This window comes from Marmota marmota, unplaced genomic scaffold (assembly GCF_001458135.2).
Source record: "Marmota marmota marmota unplaced genomic scaffold, marMar, whole genome shotgun sequence".
Lineage (NCBI taxonomy): Eukaryota > Metazoa > Chordata > Mammalia > Rodentia > Sciuridae > Marmota > Marmota marmota.
In genome coordinates, this window is record NW_026000016.1 from 41,913,626 (window position 1) to 41,932,949 (window position 19,324).

At 30.1% G+C, this 19,324-nt stretch overlaps 1 protein-coding gene across 2 annotated transcripts in view; it reads right to left on the reverse strand.

Moving 5' to 3' along the window:
- Positions 1–19,324, reverse strand: part of Dennd1b (DENN domain containing 1B) — a 245,539-nt gene that overhangs the window by 134,431 nt on the left and 91,784 nt on the right. The window contains exons 4-8 of one of the 2 annotated variants that reach the window (XM_048809591.1): positions 18,083–18,132; positions 15,943–16,062; positions 4,298–4,367; positions 3,529–3,609; positions 466–525 (exon numbers count right to left, since the gene is read on the reverse strand). In XM_048809591.1, coding sequence (XP_048665548.1) covers positions 466–525; positions 3,529–3,609; positions 4,298–4,367; positions 15,943–16,062; positions 18,083–18,132 — 381 coding nt within the window. The remainder of the gene's footprint in view (positions 1–465; positions 526–3,528; positions 3,610–4,297; positions 4,368–15,942; positions 16,063–18,082; positions 18,133–19,324) is intronic. The other variant, XM_048809592.1, reaches the window with a different exon arrangement.

The window sequence follows — 19,324 nt, forward strand, 5'->3', positions numbered from 1 at the left end:
AATTATTTTAATATCTTGATTTAGTATCATCTTTAAAATTAAAGACTCAGAAACTTTTCTAGGCAGTATTAGAGCACAATTAAACTAGAGAGAACAAGGCTGGTTAACACAGTCATAATGTATCATTTTCCATGGTGGAAAAATAATCTGAGATAAACCACAAGATAATCTTGTGACAAAAATTTCATGCTGTGAATGTGCTTTAAAACTGCTTTTTCTGAAGATGGAGAACATGCATATTTGGTCTCTATTAATTTTATTTGGATAGGTTTTCAATAACTATATTTGATAAGACCATGGTTTAAAAGATAGTATAAACAGAAAATATATTCGAAATGATTATTTTTTAAAGAGTCAGTCTACCATTTCCCATAGGACTGAGGTGAATTTTAAAGGCAGAGAAAAAGAAGCAACTTTTTTCCCAATTTCATAATGATTTTTAGAAGCCAATGTCTTTCAACTCACCGGTATTAGTGAGAGCTGATCTTTCAATACTTGCTCACTGGCAATAAATATTTCTTGATTCTTATAATACATAAGAAAAAATGAATATAGGGGAAACTTATGTAAAAGTGTTTTTGAGAGAAACTCATGCAGCCACATTATCCATTGATTATAAGTGTTATTTTAAATGCTGATTTGGTAATTCTATGCTAGAAAAAATCCTAAAGAAAGTATTTTTATATTGTGAGTAGAGAACACTATGGTTATTTAATGATTTTTGAAACACAGTTTCAAAAAAATCAATTTTTAGACATTTAACATCTCATAAAATCTGATATTCTAGTGACCACTAACCCACTTTCAAGAAAACTTCCATGATCATAAATTTTTAATCTGGCAACATAAAACTAAAATCTCTACTAGTAGTTGAAGATAAATGTTCTAATCCCAAAATTGTCCCTCATTAGCAGTGTGTAACACTGGGTACATTCTGTTATTAGAAGCAAATGAAATTTAAACATAGGTAACAAGTTATTTTACCAAACACTTGAGACTAGGTGTAGAAAATGTGAAAGATATCATAGGCTATTCAAAGGTCTACCTTACCAAAATATATACAGAAAAAAATCTCAACATAAATAGCTATCAAGAAAATGCAAATCAAAACCAAAATGTGTTATCACCTCACCCCAGTTACAATGCTATTATCCAAAAGACAAAAAATAATAAGAGTTGTGGAGGGTATAAAGGGGAACTTTTATACACTGTTAGTGGAAACGTAAATTAGCACAACCATTATGGAAAACAGTATAGAGGTTCTTCAAAAAATTAAAAATAGAAATGCCATATGATTCAGTATCCCCACTACTAGGTGTCTGGCCATAAGAAGGGAAACCAGAATGTCTTCACTCCCAGGTTCAATGCATCATTGTTCATAACAGACCAGACATGGCATTAACCTCCCCATCTGACAATGAATGCATAGGTATTTTTAAATGATACATATATACAACAGAATATTCAGCAATAAGAAATGAAATTATGTCATTTGTGGCAACATGCATGAAAATAGAGCTTATTATCTTAAATGAAACAAGTCAGACACAGAAGGATATATAAGTGATTTAACTCATATTTGAAATCTAAAAATTTGTCATAGAAGCAGAGATTCCAAGTATAACTAAAAGATTCTGATTTCATTGTCATATAATCTACACATACACAACACTGCATCCCATAAATAGGTAAAATTATTATATGTCAATTAAAGGGAAATAAATTTTCATAACTCTTTAGCAAAGTGTCAGAATCACTTCAAACATAATACTTTCCAAGAAAGAGGAGTTCTTTTTGGAAAACCAACGATTATTCTTTGTTTTGCTTGCACTTTCTGCTGCCTTTCTGCTGTATTGCCACTAACCATACACACTGCATTCTTTTGGCTTTCATGACCTATGAGTGTGAATTTCTCCCTATCTGCTCTTTCCTCTATTTTTTCCACTGGATTTCTTTTCTTCGTCCTCACAGTCTAATTGGGCAATTAGACCTTAGCCTCTTCTCCATATTCCCTCTACAGTATATTCTTCACAAAGCTACAACTATCTCTGCTGATGACTCTCAAATTTGATTAAAAATATCCAGGGTCTTCTTGGCTTTCCATCCCCAGTCTCTTTCCACTTTGGCAGTATCCAACAAAAGATGATTCAGACACAAGGCAGCAGAGATCACAGGAAAGAAAGAACACGTTGAGGTGTGTGGCAAGAGCTTCACAAAGGTGGGAACTGAGCTAGTCTAAATATAGACAGTCTATAAATAAGATTCAGTGCAAAATGAAAGCAAGATGTTCATTCAAGAAACTGGGCTAAACAATGTGACCACTGTAGGGACTGATTTAAAAAAAATTGTGATACAGAACATGAAAAGTTAGAGTAAAATTAGAAATTGGATGGTCCAGAAAGCCTGGCCAAAAGTTCAAACAAATTCTGTATATAAAATGAGGAGTTGTTTTTTATTAGTGGACTTTACAAGGTTTAAGGTGGTTTAATTTGAAGAAAGAACTGGAAGGAAAGATTCTAGACTAAGGACAATCTGAAGTGCTTAACACCTGAATGAGGGTGTGACAGTGAAAATGTAAAGAATGGAGTTAAGTAAGAAAAAAACTATTATTAAATTATAGTATAAATATAATTTTATCAGGCAAGGAGAAAGTTGTTACCAAAGAAAGAATAATAATAATGATTTCCTTATCTTGCAAAAACACAAAATACCTATTACTATCTATATTTCAAGTTACTTATCCTAGCAATTTTTCTTGCCTGGTAAAATTTTTTCTTGTTTGTTAATATGGAAGTTTACTATCATTGTGAAAGAAACAAATCAATATAAATAAAATTCAACCTTCAGTTTCACATGCCAAAGTAATGGAGAATATTAATGAAAATATCCACATTTTACTACCATGAACTTTGTTTTTAGTCTATTTTTAGATATAGATGGCACAGTTCATTAAAAAGTTTCAATAGTAAACAGGCTTGCTGTTTTGACAAACTCTAATGATACTTACATTATTTTGTGATTATATCAGAAGACATATTTCAGACTAAGGAAAGAACAAGAACTCTTCATCCAGTATTTTCATCCTGCATGTCATTTGTGGCAATGTCATTTTCTATTCTTATTAACAATTGTTTTCATTTTAGGGGGACTAGTGATTTTATCTACACATATACACACACACATTTTGTATTTACTCCTTTATTTATACATGACTTTCACCTGAAGTATGAATGATCATCACAACCATTCAGTTCATCAGATCATCACAACCTCACAGTTATTTTCAGTTCAAAATATTTTTTAGTGCTTCAGTTTAATAACTACTAAAATACACAACTCAAATATATCAAGTTATGACAATTATAGCTCATCAAAAGACTCAAAATTATCACCTACTAATCTTAGTCCTATCGCTAAAGCTTCTCCAGAAGCAGAAGCATGGGTGACATGGTAAATAATTTTTTAAAGTAACATTGTTCTTAAATGAGAAACTGCTAAGATTTCTTAAAGCATTTAGTGATTACTTACCACACTCAAAGTGACGGGAGTGTTTGCCTTTGGTACTGGGTGGTTATAGAGTGATTTGAGTGTTTCATTCAAATCATTTTCCTGGAACAGAAAAAAATCAATTAATAAATGAAATAAAGCAAATACAATCAAAATTACTCTAGTACATTACTAGTGGGAATGTTAAATGATGTAGCCACTGTGGAAAATGGTAGGATGGTTCCTCAAAAACTGAAATACAGAATTACTGGATTACCCAGCATTAACCCCTCTAGGTATACACCCAGAAAAACTGAGTATAAGATTGAAAGATGTGTATTTGTACAACTGTCTTCATAAAAGCAAAGCCAAAAGGCAGATACAATCTGTGTCCACCAACAGTTGAATAAAATAACAGACTTCAGCATATATAGATATAATGGAAAGCCACCTTCAGTCTTTAAGAAGAAAGGAAATTCTGACACATGGTACAACATGGGTATCTTGAATATAAGGATAAATATTGTGTGATTCCACTTACATGAAGTACATAGAATCATAGTGGCAGATATAGTACAATGGTCATTTTCAGGAAAGAGGATAGAAGGAAATGGGTAGTTAAAGTCTAATGGGTATTAAGTTTCAGATTGTCAATATAAAAACTTCTAGAGATGTCTAGAAATTGATGGATGTAGAATAATGTGGATATATTTAATGCCACAAAACTATATACTTACAATGGTTAAAATGATAACATTTTATGTTATGTATATTTTAACACAATAAAAATAAAATAAAAAATATAGCTTACCAGTTCCTTAGCCAAGTAATCTGCCAGAGTATTTAGAAGCTTGTAATATACTTCAAACCATGGCAAGTAACTATGACAAAACAAATTATTTTAAATGTGCATTTGTATATACACGTCCACATAAATATTTAAAATTTATAATCAGAAAAAGGCAGATTAAATAATCATTAAATTTATAATGTTTTGAGCAGACTGATCCTAAAGAACAGAAAAGAACTATACCTACATTCTATTCTCTTTACTGCTTCAGAAAAATTTTACACATTATCCACTACTGGTTCTCATAAAACAAGTCACAAATCAAAGATCTATTTGAAAAATTGCCCATTACATACTTTTTTAAATATCAACAGCATCTAAAATTAATCCTAGTTCATAGTAATAACTAAAATCACAGGATAAAAAATTAACCATTGTAAAGATAATATTATATAAAAACTAATGTTAAAAAGCCTTAAAAATAATATATAATTACAGTCATGTGTCATTTAATTACAGAAATACATTCTGAGATATGTGACCTTAGGCAATTTCCTTATGTGAGCACCACAGAATGTACTTATACTTGCTTGTCCTTACACAAGCAAGATGGCTTCAATGTCACTACTGTCCCAATCTTATGGGATCACCATTGTACGGGTGGTCTGCCATTGACCTTCACATCATTATGCATCACATAACTATATTTCTTTTTAAATATTACTACAAAGAAAAAATAATAGAATTATATGTTTATTCAGTTCTTCAGAAATGATGTTTAAGTAGGATGATAAATTTCAAAATAAATATTAATACAAATATCAGAAAGACTAATTTAAAAATTTCAAAAAGTAATAATTGTTTTTAGATACCAAAATCAAAAATGACTTTAAGTCATTCTAATTAATTTTACTAGATCAAACTGAAATTTTTTATGAAAGTTAAATACTAAATCCAAAAATCATCTGTATGCAATAAAATCTATATTATTATTAACAAATAAAAATACTAGTATATTTAAAATTGGTCCAAAGTTATTAATTTAACATTTATTACCATGTTTCATTTCCATATGGAAAAATAGTAAATCACAACAGTTTTGTTAATTATGAATTAACAAATACCCATTTTTTTTCTTCAAAGCATTAGTATAGTAAGCTACTTTTAAAGAGAAAACACTCTTATACTTCTACCAAACAATGGTCAGAGAAGAGAACATGCATAAAGCATATTAAAGATAAAATAATCAATGAACTAAGCTTAGACAAACAGTATTCTATTAGAATTTCCTCATAGAATATTTGCTTTCCTAGTGATGATGAATGATGCTTTTTGAACCATGAATAACCTAAAGTCATAACAAAAGAGGAACAGTTAGGCAAACTATAGTACTTTTACTCAGCAGAATAATACAAAATTCTTTAAGATAATTACAAATAGTAACTAAAAACATAGAAAGTGCCAATAATGTTTAAATATATTTATACAACTTGTTAAAAATAACAAACTTAATAATGCATTTATCTGTGCCATTTGGAAATACTGTTAAAATAGCAATAAATGAGTAAAAAGGGTATGAATTGATATGTACAAGAGAAACTTAAAAACCAGCAAGACAGTAGATGTTAAACCCACCTCTGCACATAGTATATTTCCAATTCACTTTACTACCATCTTCTTGAATGTAAATGAACAGTCCAACCACCCAATACTTGAAGAAATACAGACACAAATGCATTTTTGTAATGAACAAATATAAAAGGATCTCCAAATAAATATAGACTATGAAAACAGCAGAAGAGAATTTCAAAACTTTCCCTAATATCCTTAGGGGCAGAATAAAGAACAATATCTTATTAAACAAAACTAGATTTAAATTAAAAAGAAATGGAGGAAGAAATTATTATAGAACAAAAATAGAATTCTTGTTGGAAGTACTAAAAGCGCAAGAATTTTAAATCAATGGGAAGGTAGAAAGTACCATAAGAAAATCTCCCAGAAACTAGAATAAAGAGACAGATAGATAATAATGTTAAAACATCAGGGCATTATTAGTCTCATATATCATGTAGTTGGCAAGTAGCAGCTATTAAAAAAAAAAGAAAAAAAGGGAAGAAGTGAAAGTTTCTTTCTTGAAAATGAATGAAAAATTTCGTAGAACTTCAGATCCAAGTTTCCTGATTAAAAGGGTGACTGAATAGCACAACAAATGAGCCAAACCAGAGCATCACCATGAAATTAAAGAAGAGGGATAGAAAAGTGACTAAGAGTTCCCAGTGACACAAAACAGGTAACATACAAAGGAGTCACGTTGAAACTATCACTGTACCTCTCAAAAGCAATGTCTTCAAAATACGAAGTTAAATTTCATGTTCAGAGAAACTATCTGCAAAGTATGACCATAGAATAATACCATTCTCAATTGTGTAAGGACTCAAAAATTCTCCTAAGCCATCCTCAACAAAATAAGGGCAATTAAGAGGGAAGAATGCAGGAAGATACAGAAAACAAGAACTCCAAGACCATGGGAGTATAGAGAAGTCCAAGGATAAGAATTGTCCAAAAGCCTAGAAAGCAATCACTCCAGACTGAAATGAAAACAAAAGCTTCCTAAAGAAATGCTGGAATAGGTGTTTGCAACAAGCATGCTGACAGCTTTGTGTGAGAATCTGAAAAAATTTGGAAAGGGATGTGACAAATCTGTGAAAGCTTTTGGGGAATCTGAAAATCAGAAATTAGTATTGACAACTGCAATTTTCATATTATTCAAGTCTTTAAGTCCTACTCTATTATATCTTTCATTTATTAAAAAACCCTAAATATTATTAAGTTATCAACTCAATAAAATGCAAATGAGTACACCAGTTTCTGAAAGAAATAATTTAATGGAGCTATCCTATCAAGACATACTATACTGTTAGAATGTAATTCTTTCATTTAAATTCATTTCATATTCACATTTCAACTTTTATTGGCCTGAAGAAGTGACTAGTTCAAGAAAATTTCAATGTCATATATTTCATACCTATACATTTAAATAAGACAAGCTCTAATTCTAATATACTCAAGAATCAGTCAGTTTGTTCCTATCCTGTTCTCAATGAGTTTTAGAAAAAGAATTTATTAATTTTAGGCAGTTACATATCTTACATTGTCATTTTTCATCTTATGTAAATACTGTGAAACTTTGTTTAACCTTATTCTTTTTTCTTAGTCCACTATAAAAGGGAAAAATATAATATAGATCCCATAATATAAGCTATTAAAAAGTAAGATGATCTTTTTCTCTCTAGACCATATACCTTAATGTTCTTTTAAATGTTCTGGTTTTCTAATCTACATACTTATTTTTCATTTGTTATAATTTCCTTTCAATATATGAAGCTTAATTAGAGCTCAATTTTTCATTAAGCAACTAATTTATACAGAAAAATATAATTTATGTGTAGGATTATTTATTTACTTGTTTTTCAAAGTGATAAATCCAGATAATAAAAAATATTTAAAATATCCATATTTAGTTTTACTTTTAAACATTTTTAAATTCTCATGCTAGGCCTTCTATAGCTATATAATTATTATTGTTTTATAAATGTCTAAGAATACTTTTGCTGAATTTCGTCCTGGCACCATACTATGATTTCATCTAAAAATCAGACTATTTAAAAACCAGCTTTACCTTTATGGGATATTTTTCACAATCATCTTTCCTAACCCCAATATGCTTTATTATTTCTATTTAGGGTGTATTACTCAATAGTCAGTTATATATCCATCTGGGTATAGAGGCAGAAGCTAAGAATCACAGAATTTATGTGTTCAAATAGTTGAAAGGGAATAAAATTCTGAAAAAAAATAGTATAACAGTGTGATATTTCTGTGTTACCTTGTCTAATTCTTATACTACTACTTTAATATCTATTATTTGACTAAAATAATACAAAGCAACTTAACCACAATTACAAGGATGCCAAATGGCAATCTTGGGATTGGAGTTCTAGTCAACCTGCATCCAGCTCATCATCCAATGTAGACAAGTATTTCTAAAATAAATATCCAGCCCTTGAATAAATATGTCCAATGACTGAATTTTTTTTTTTTATTTAACTGAATGTTTTTTACATGGCTAAATAAACTGGACTAATTATGGTATAATCTTAAATCAGCTAACTCATAATTCCTAAATTTGTGTATCTCTATTAATGTTCAGGGCATTTCCTTTATATTTTTAAACTCTCATTTGTTTAGATGTGCTAATGTCTCGGATTTATTTAATTTGGCTTTTTCTTCTAATGTTTTGGTAACTAAACCAATTTAAATTTTTATACTGCTTTTGTTTTCACTGCTGTAGCTAAAAAGTTTGGGGGGGAAAAAACAGTCTAAAACAAGGTAGAAGATGCCTTCCCAAATAACTTAAATTTATTTAACACTCGAATGCTTAGACCTCATCACAAGATTCATAACTGCATTAGCTAGCCAGCATTTTTCTGTACACATAATTTGTGAAAGAGTAAGACAGAATCAAACTTCTGTTTAAGCATGTCCTGATATGCCAGTACATAGTATCACTATAAAGAACACAGTGTAGTCACAGACAATGTGCTCTTTATGCACATACACTGGTTCTCAGTGATATTATCTCCTTTTAAAGAGTATACATCATTCACAGCTTTTAATAAAAGCATAACTTATATTAAAGTGAAATTAATCCGAAACCCAGCCACATGTTCCTGAAGCATCAAGAAAGCAAGAACATTTTCCATTGCAAATATGCAAGCATCTAGAACACAGATTATAAACTGGCTATCTGCAGGCTGCAACCAGCCAGCCCATGGCCATATTCTGTGTGATCATCACAGTCCTGGAGTAGTGGCTGTTGTTTAATTGAGTAAGTTGTCAATTTCTAAATCTCAGATAATTCACTTCAAAATCTCAATTTCTGTTCCTATAAAAATCAAAGAACTGGCAATACTAGACACTCATTTTTCACTCTGTTACAAATGCCTAAAGCTGAATATTGACTTCTGTCTGTATATGTGTCGTATGTTATTCAGATCACCAAACTTACGTCCATAGTTAGGAACCTAACCTACTTTTCTCATTTGAGTCACCAACCTGGTCCTTGCAGGTATAACTGAATTCACAATGCCTGATACAAAGTAACCACTCAACAAGAAATCCTACTGTTCAATTTTCTTACTGACAAGAAAACAGTCCAGGGTACATAAAGTAGTATAATAATGCCAATACTTTGAGTAGATTCCATTTCACACTTTAAATCAAAATATGTGGAGAAAAATAACATCCTTTTTTAAAAAGGAAACTATGCCCAAAACTTTTGATCTGAATATAACACACACATATACAGAAAATGAATACTGTAAATTATAAACTTACATTGCGAGAGTTAAGAAATGTTATTTCCATACCTTTATTTTTGTGATTTCTGAGGAAATTCTCAAATAATATATGTTCAAAGAAATAATTTTAACTAATCTATTAGCTCTTAAACTGATTATCATTAATATTTTTCATTAAATCTTATACATCCAAAGATATTCAAAGTCTGTTTTTCACAATCAACCTAAAAATCCTAGAAGTTAAAAAAATTACTCAACATATTGTAAAGACTAAATATTTAAAAACAGATCATGTAATTTCTTTAATAGTCAATGTGACTTTCATAGTATTGCAAATATATACAAAATGAAAAACAAATACATTAAAACTAATTATTTTAAAACAAAAGACAGGAGGAATTTAAAGTTTAATTGTAAGATTATTAATTTTCTTTAAGACTTACAACAAAAGATAGATATGGTTTTGTGTGTGCCTGTGGTGTATGTATTTATGTGTGTGTGTGTGTGTGTGTGTGTGTGTGTGTGAGAGAGAGAGAGAGAAAGAGAGAGTCCATTTTGCGGCACAGGAGGACTCCCACCATAGAGCTGATAAAACTTTTACATTCCAAAGTCAAAGGTTAAATAAAGGAAAGGAAATGTTTTTTGTCAAATAGTCAGGTAACCAACCACTAACGGTCTGAGTGATCAGCAGGAACCTAACTTATAGTAATCAAATAAAACTAAGGAAACTGCCTTTCCGTAGAAAAACGTCTAATGTCTAGAGGCTGTTTTTCTGTCTGGAAAATTGACACAAAATGTGTAAAATTGAAACATTCGGCTTCTAAGGGATTTGCCCAAAGGAAGAGTGTGAAAGCTTGGAGTTTGGTATGAGTTAAAGGGGACAAGGGGAACTACAAAGGCCCTAAACATAAATCTGTCTTCCTTATTAAGAGTATTTCATTTTGAACCCTTGGCACCAATTTTACAGTCATAAAATTATGTTAATCAAATTAAGAAAAAAAGTTATTTCTTGCATTTTTGCTAGCCTATTAAAAACAATTCTAAGTAAAAATAATGGTAAGATTTAAATTATTAATATGTCAGAAAAATAATTAAAGCATATTACAGTGGCTCAAAATTAAATATCAACTTTTATATTACAAAGGTCTAAATTCTAATTTTTCTTCTAAAATGTGAACAAAATGAGTACAATTTAAAAAAATACTAACTTCTAAGTTTTATAATAGTGTATGTCTAGGAGGAAAAGAGTACATGGTTTTTTTATGGCACTGTGTACAAATTATCCCACTTAGAACTTGAACATAAATCTAAATTATTTTAAATCTCATAATAGCATGATCCAGGAGAAAAGTAGCTTTAATGTATTGGATATAAATTTCTAATTTAAACTCCAAGAATTATTTTTAAAATAATGCATATAAGTCACTTAGCAGAGAATGTGGCTACAGCAAACAAACACTGCATGATGCTGCTAATTCACTGTCATCAGGAAAATTATCATTAATTTAAGAGTCCCTGCTATTCAAAAAGTCAACCATCAAAGTTGTTTTCTGCTTGCGCTAATGAAAATTTTCTATCAATTTGCAGTGGTTTATTTTACTTTGCAATAAAGTATCTTAAAATTCCTTATATAGGTAGGTAGGTAGATAGGTAGATGGATGTATTATTTTATTATAACTACTTTAAAGGTCCTAAAACATTTCTAACTGTTCAATATCAACAAAATCTCAAGAGTCATTTATAAATATTTTTCTTTTAAAATTTTTAGATCACTGAAACACAAATCACATTATGGGGTAACAACATAAATGAGAATATGGGGAGACATATTTGATAACAACAGAAAAATTCAGAGTTCATGTTATTGTAGAAACGACAAAAAAAACAACAATTAATTCTACCCAAGAATCTTAATTCATTTGCTAATGAGTATGAATAATAATAAATGAATAATCAAACCAATGTCTCTCACAATATAATACTTAAAGACGCAGTATGATTCAATATAAATGCATTAATACTGTACCAAATGACAGCTTCAAGGACAAGGTATTAAATGTTAACATTCAAAAGTCATACTTCAAGTAAAGATATAAGTAACTGATTAAAAATAACCTGTAATCAGAAGGAAAAAAACGTGTGTGAAATTTCACCCTCTAAGGAAACAAAAGAGAAACACAACCAAATGTCAGATTAGTGTGAAAAATTCTCTGCACTAATGGATGATATTATAAAAGTCACTGGAACTTTCTGGATTTATGGATTACTTTAGATACATTCATGTATTTTAGTAATTATGAATAAAGACTACAGTTAATTATTTAGTTTGATTTACTGTATAAAAGTCTGTAAATGTACATTAACAAGTCTTATGGCAATAAGACTAGAACTAAATACCAAATGTAAGTATTGATTATGTGGCACAAATGTATGACTTATTTTATTTTTTAACCTTCTCTGAATCTTCTTAGTTTTCATGATAAAATATAACATGTTTTTATCAAAAAATCTAGTTAAAAATATTTATGTAACTTCCTTACATAAGTATTTTGTCAAAATCTTCAATAAATTTTAGCCCTATTAACTACATGAGTTAATACATGAGTTCAAGACAATCCTACAAAACTGCAAACATTACTCTGAGGCTTTGACTAGCCACTAGTAAATTCTCAGAAGAGCAACATAGTTGATCTTCTTTCATATACCACTGGAAGCAACATAGCCTGTTATAAAGAAAACTGGTCTATAAATTAGGGGGTCTTCCCCAAAATAATTCTGAGTAGTTTATAAGATATTACTGTATTTCAGTAATATCTGTCTTCCCCTATTCCTTCTAAAAATTTACTACTTATTCTATATTTTGGTTTGATATATCGTGTGTGTGTGTGTGTGTTAAACAAACTCTTTTGTAATACATCTTAAGCATACTGTCAAATGAGCATTGTTAAAAGGGGGAAAATAGGAAATAAAATTTAGTATTTTATATTAGCATTTATCTAACTATCTCATAAAATATACTGTATGTTTTACATTGAAATTACAGAAAAGCACTAATATCTGACTCTAAGATTGTCATAGTCACAACATCAGCAATAGTTTTTTCTTTCCAAGGTTATTCTTTCACATCTTCACATTTCTGGAGTATAGGAAAAATCTCCCCCTTCCCATTTTAATTCTGTTACACTGCCATGATCAACTTACTGACTATACTGAAATACATTAATAAGATAGTTATTTTATCAGGGAAAAGATGATTTTTAAAAAAGATAATTTTTAACATATTATCTATAGTTTCATACTTATAGTTTATTATCTGTAAAATGTTGGAAGCTCAGATTTTCAGAAAAAAACAATTGAAATGATTTTTTCATATTGCAAAAAAAGATAAATTCTAAAGTGTTTAATAAACAAGGAAGAAGGTATCCTTCTAGACTTTTTGATAAGAATATGCACTCATAGACTAATATACTATAATTTGTCATAGATTAGCTACTTCTTAAAATACATATTCAAATACACACATATGATATGTTCTTTATAAACACAGAACATACAGTCTCATAAACATTACTTTGAAAATTTTCATCATTTTGCAATCAATCTCCAAGAAATGTTCATGAACATTTCTCCAAGTCAGGATGTATATTTGTGTTTAATTTTGCCTAGCAATTAAATAACATTCCTTGTATTAAGCCATTCACTCATTTGTTCTACAAGTATCTATTATATCTACTAAGCAGTCATATATGCCAGGCACTACTGCCAACAGTGGGAGTATGTCAAAACTCTTTGTGCTTTTGGAGGTAGCATAAAGAATTCTGGCATAGAATGGAGGCTGGGAAATGCACCATAAAGTACTTAGTCAAGTTCTGTTGAAGAATATTCATCAATGTGGTCATCAAATGTTTTATTTTTATTATTATTTAAATTGTATATAAATGATATGTGTTAATCATGTAAATATCATGTTTTTTTTTTTAAAGAGAGAGAGAGTGATAGAAAGAGAAAGAGAGGGGGGGGAGAATTTTTTTTTAATATTTGTTTTTTAGTTTTCGGAGGACACAACATCTTTGTATCTGGTACTGAGGATCGAACCTGGGCCGCACACATGCCCGGAAGCGCGCTACTGCTTGTGCCACATCCCAGCCCCTAAATATCACGTTTTGAAGTATACAAGTATTGTGGAATGACAAGATCCAACTAATTAGCACATAAGATGTATGTTCACTTAAGCTTATTAAGAATATATTTTTTCAATTCTGTTGATCTAAATATGCTCTTTTTTTACTTTCAGTATGGCTAAGCAGCATTCATAAGCGTACTACTCACATTTACTCTGAGTTATTCAGATACTTATTTCTCTACTGATTTCTTTTTCTTATTAATTTTTAAGTATTTAATATATTATGACTATTAAACCCATGTTATAATGGTTATAAATTTATTTCTACCAGTTTATTACTTATATTTAAAGTGTCCTTATTATATTTGTCACCAAACAAAAATATTCATCATCATCACATGGGCAATTGCACCAATTTTTCAGGTTTCAGCAATCCATGTTAGGTACATAAAAGCTCTCACCATCACAGTAATATTTTTAAAGTCAGCAGTATTTTTTCTAGTATATTTATAGTTTCATCATTCCTTTCAACAATTATAAAGTGGTAGAGGATGATCCAACCAGGTAGACAAACCAAAACCAAGAACACTATTAGTCCTCTAGCTATATAGCACTTAAAGAGATTTGCCAAAATTATTTTCCAAGAGACAATGCTGACTACTTATAGATAGATATTTACCCATCCACAACAACTTTCTGAATAATTTGCTTAATTCTACTATAGTTGAATTCCCTGTTTACTGTTAAAACTAAATTATTATCTGACTACTCTAAATAACTGTTCTCAAAGGATGCTAACTTTCAGACAGATTAAGATATGCCATTAAAATGTCAAACAGGAAATATTTTCCTAATTTACAAAGAAAAATAAGGAGGAGAATAGAATTTTCACAATTTAAAATTTTTCTCTGTGATTATTTTCATAGAGCTTTTAGATATATTTCACATCTACCAAAAAGCAGTCAAATGACCTAAAAAAGCCATCACATATAAAAGGAATAATTTTAATAAAAGATAAAATAATGAACAATGCTTATATGACAGGTTACCTTGATTGACAAATACGATTTAACTTTTGATATTTTATTGTATTTATGTAAACAATTTTTTTTGGAGATAACACTTCTCCTAATACTTAAAGAATACTTCAACATTCAGGTATTCTTTGCATACACAAGTTTGAGAACCACAAAAAAAAAAAATTGACTACTGTGTTTTAGAATCTGTTCCTACAAATGAATGAAAACTGGAATGCAGATATGGAGACTGTACTCATGCTACAGTCATTTAACAAATAGTCATAGTTTATATTTTATGTAAATATTCTGAAGTAATGATGGCTTTACTAAATTTAAATGCTACATGCAAATTTATTTCTGATTCATGAGGACACACTGCAGGAATGCTTGCCTTTAAAACCCCTCCTCCTCAATAGCTAGCAACTCAGATTTGAGGTCCACAGGCCAGAGACACAGTCTACCTACTAACTCTAGGCCCATCAGGAAAGTTATTGAGACAGAACAGGTAAGAACTATGGAAACTAGCAAGATAATTACAGAACTAAAAATCTGACATGCAGTTTCAGCTTATTGCTGCCATTGGGGAGTAAAGGACCGTAATTAGCAGATATTCCCATTTCTCCAAAGGAATTAGAAATATAAATTTTATACAAAGCATCCTAAAATTTATAAGGTTAACAACATCTTTTAAAATTTTTAAAACACCCAGTGGCCGAACAAAAACCTTTAACTTCTGCTCCATCACAATTTTGCAACCTTTGCTTTAAAACAGCAATTCATCTCAAATACTCTGAAGTTGTGGTTCAATGACAGAAAAGGGCACACATTAGTTTACTTGAATTTATTGTATCCTCTTTAATATGTGAAACTCACATATTATTTGAACTCATATCTTAATATTTAATTTTTAAAAATAAATCCACAAAACCTTATGTTTAAAAAAGTAAAGGTCTTTGAAGAAAAATTCGACTATGGTACTGGTAAATCTTTACACATAACTGATTTTGTATGTAGGAAGTAAGAAAAATTATTGTTCCACTTATTCAGATTTAGAAAAAAAAAGAGTTAAGAAAAACAAAAGGTTTACTGTTTTTGCTTTCTCGTAACAAAATAAAGAATAACACAGTCTATCCTGCAATCAATTTTTCTACTACAATTACTTACCTAAGGATGCATAAACAAATTTTGCCTCCTGATGTGAGTCTGCAGAACCCAAATCTTTGTTTACTTTCAATGTCTGTCAGTACAAAGGTAAAGTGCTGTCCAACTTGATTTTGGGATACCCTAAAATATAGTAAAAGTATGAAACAGTAAGCCCAGTATTTTTATTTTCCAAAAGAAAGACAAAGGCAAGAATATATCTATATGTGGTATTGGTTTCATCTATCCCATCAGTTGGGTTTTTTTATTATTTTTTTAAATTTATATATGAGAGTAGAATGTGTTACAATTCTTATTACACATATAGAGCACAATTTTTCATATCTCCCATCAGTTGGTTCTTAAAGCTGGAACTGTCTTCTAAAACTAGAATGAGTGTGAAATGTGTAAACTCACTCATGAGTCAAACATCAAGATAAATTGTAATACCTCATAGACTGAACAAATTGAGCATATGCTAATCCCTTACCAGGAAATCATAAGACAATTTGTTCTAACTTGACATAAACTAGAAGTCCTCAGAAAATATTTGTAAATTATGAAATAACTGTTGCTGAAACTGTAGAAGCTACATGTGATGACTGAGTTCTTGTGCTCAACTCTATTTTCCCAGTCTGCTTTATCCAATATTAATTGCTTATATAGCAAATCACACTGTTCCAAAATCTAAGGGCAACTACCGCCCACTCTTTAAAAATTGCTTCTTTTGTTAACATTCTCAACCAATAAACTATCATAACAAACAGTGTTTTAGAGCTATCAATGTACCAAGGAATAAATTTTCAGGTAAAAAATAAGAATATGGCGTCTCCAAAGGAGCATACTGCTAAGCTGTAAATAATTCTAATTACTATCATAACACTATAATATGTGTTACACTGGGGTTTAAGTAACAGTATAAACCATTAGATAAAATCCTTACTACTAAAATATATGAATATACTTTCAGATACTAAATATAACCTTAACATTACAAGACTAATTGAACATTTGATGCTCTGTCCCAAAATTTAAAAATCCATTATTCCTTAACTTTGGTTCTAAAACAGCCATAGTGATTGTAGAAAAGAAAATAAATTATTACCAATGGACCAATACTATAAACTATTTTGTCAGAAAATACTGAATTTCAAGTGCTGGATATTTAAGAAACATACATTAAAGTGGGCAATTTTTTTAAACTTATATTCTTCAAATAAAACTTCCGCTGACTAATGTGTCCTCTAGTGCTCAAAATTTATGATATCCTTTCACAACTTTTCTTCCTTTTTTTTCATTCTTCCTATTGATTTGAAAATTTTAACTTTGGGGAAGTGAGGGAGGACAACTGAGTCCTCAGGTGTGAGGTAAAACAAGGAGTAGCATTTATCAATAATACTTATTATTATCAATTATCCCATCATCAGAAGGGCTTTATCTTTAATATAGTAAAATTTCAGTCTCACTCATCCTTAGCAAAATATTTTCCTTAAATAAATTTTTCTTAAAACTTTTCACATCACACACTTAAGAAAACTGATAATAGGGTGTGAAAGGCACATATAAAACAATAAATGATCTGTTATCATGCTCAAAGGGATATAACTCTATTAAATTCCCACTACATACAAGTAGTTCATTCAATATTTGTTCAGTAAAATACAAACAAAAGATTTCAAAAACTGCTAGAAAAGTTTTTGGAGTCTTCCATAATATTGTACTGTTTCTATGAAGCTACACTTGGGAGACAACTAGCCATGAGTATTACAACATCATACAGATGGTCTTTTCAATTAGGATGAAGTGAGATAGAAATGAGAACATATACACTTAATTTGAAAAGACACAATTCAAAGGCTCTGATCAGGGAACATTTCTTTTATTCTGCTAGTGCTTACAATGTATACCTGAAGAATAAATGGAAGAAATACAACCTATTGGCAATACTGCTTTAAGATTTCTCCTAACTCACCACAATGGAGAAAGTAAAAGATACAATAATCTTCTTCGTTCCAATATTATTTAACTTTGAATTTCTAGTCTCCACTGTTTCTCTAGAAACAATGAAAACATGTTTCATTTTATCAAAAAAAGCACATGAAATCATTTTAAAGTATGCCCTAAGATGAGATAAAATTATTTTAAATAGTGGCTCATACTGTACCTTTCAACGTCAAAGGGGAAACAGAACTTTGGCACGCTCTGTAGTACTTCCTACAAATGCAAATTAAAAGAAGAAACAAGAAGCTTTAGAATGTTTTTTAAAGGTGCAGTTAAAATGCTGAGACATTTTCTAGGGGGAAAAAAAGTTTGCTGGGTTTTTTTCCCCCTGAAGAAAAATAGCACAGGTTCCTAGACTAAAATAATTGATTATTAAAAAGGAATTAAGTTTGTGCTTTGGCAGATTGCACTGACAATGCCACGGAAGCCCCAGGAGGGAAAGTCCTGGCCTGAAGGGTATTAACACCCTTCACATCCCGCTGGGATTCCCTTCAACAAGGCCATATGGATTTTACAGGAAGCACCGCACCATATGGGTAAGCTACGTCTGCTGCTACTTGTACCACAGACTAGCCATAGGGACTTCTGACAGATCCTGGCTCAAAAATATAAATGTTGTTTCAATTAAAATGCAGGCAGAGAAAAGGGAATGAAGTTGGCAGCTGAATGAATCACTGAGAGGTGTTACAATTCTACATGTCCCATACTCAAATGGTTTAACAATGAAAAAATTTTCTATAGAAAAAAAATCATAACACTTGGAACTAAGTTTTATCTTAAATAATGAATGTATATCTATAAGCAAACCTTTACATTAAACTATAACATATATTCTGGGCACTTTAATTTAAAAATTGCTTCATATTAAAATCAATGTTTTATGTAGCATAGAAATAATCTGATTTTGAAACCTTCAATGATTTTGTACTAAAAATAATTTTTAAAAATTTCAGAAATCACAAGTTTTACCAATTATGAACAGAATGCAAAACATTGTCAGGTACTCAGAAAGAAAGAAAGAAAGAAAGAAAGAAAGAAAGAATAAATCTCACTAGATCTGAAAATTTACTTCAAATTAACTGACTCAAAAGCTAAACTTCAGAATTGAAGACAATATCATACAAATTCAAAGCCCTGGTGATTTTAGAAAACAAAGCAAAGATGTATGAGGCTATTTCCTATTAAAAATGGGGAGAAAAGCAAATATCTTCATCATCCCCAATAAAAATACTTTAACAACCACCTCTTCAGCAATAAAACTAATACCTTGTGAAATCATCAATATCAAATTTTTAAACCCAACATATAAATATAGTGCTGAGTAGAATGTCTTGAATTCTCTCAAAGTGTACACTGCAATAGAATAACAATAATAAAACATTGTAGAATTCCTATATCAAGATCT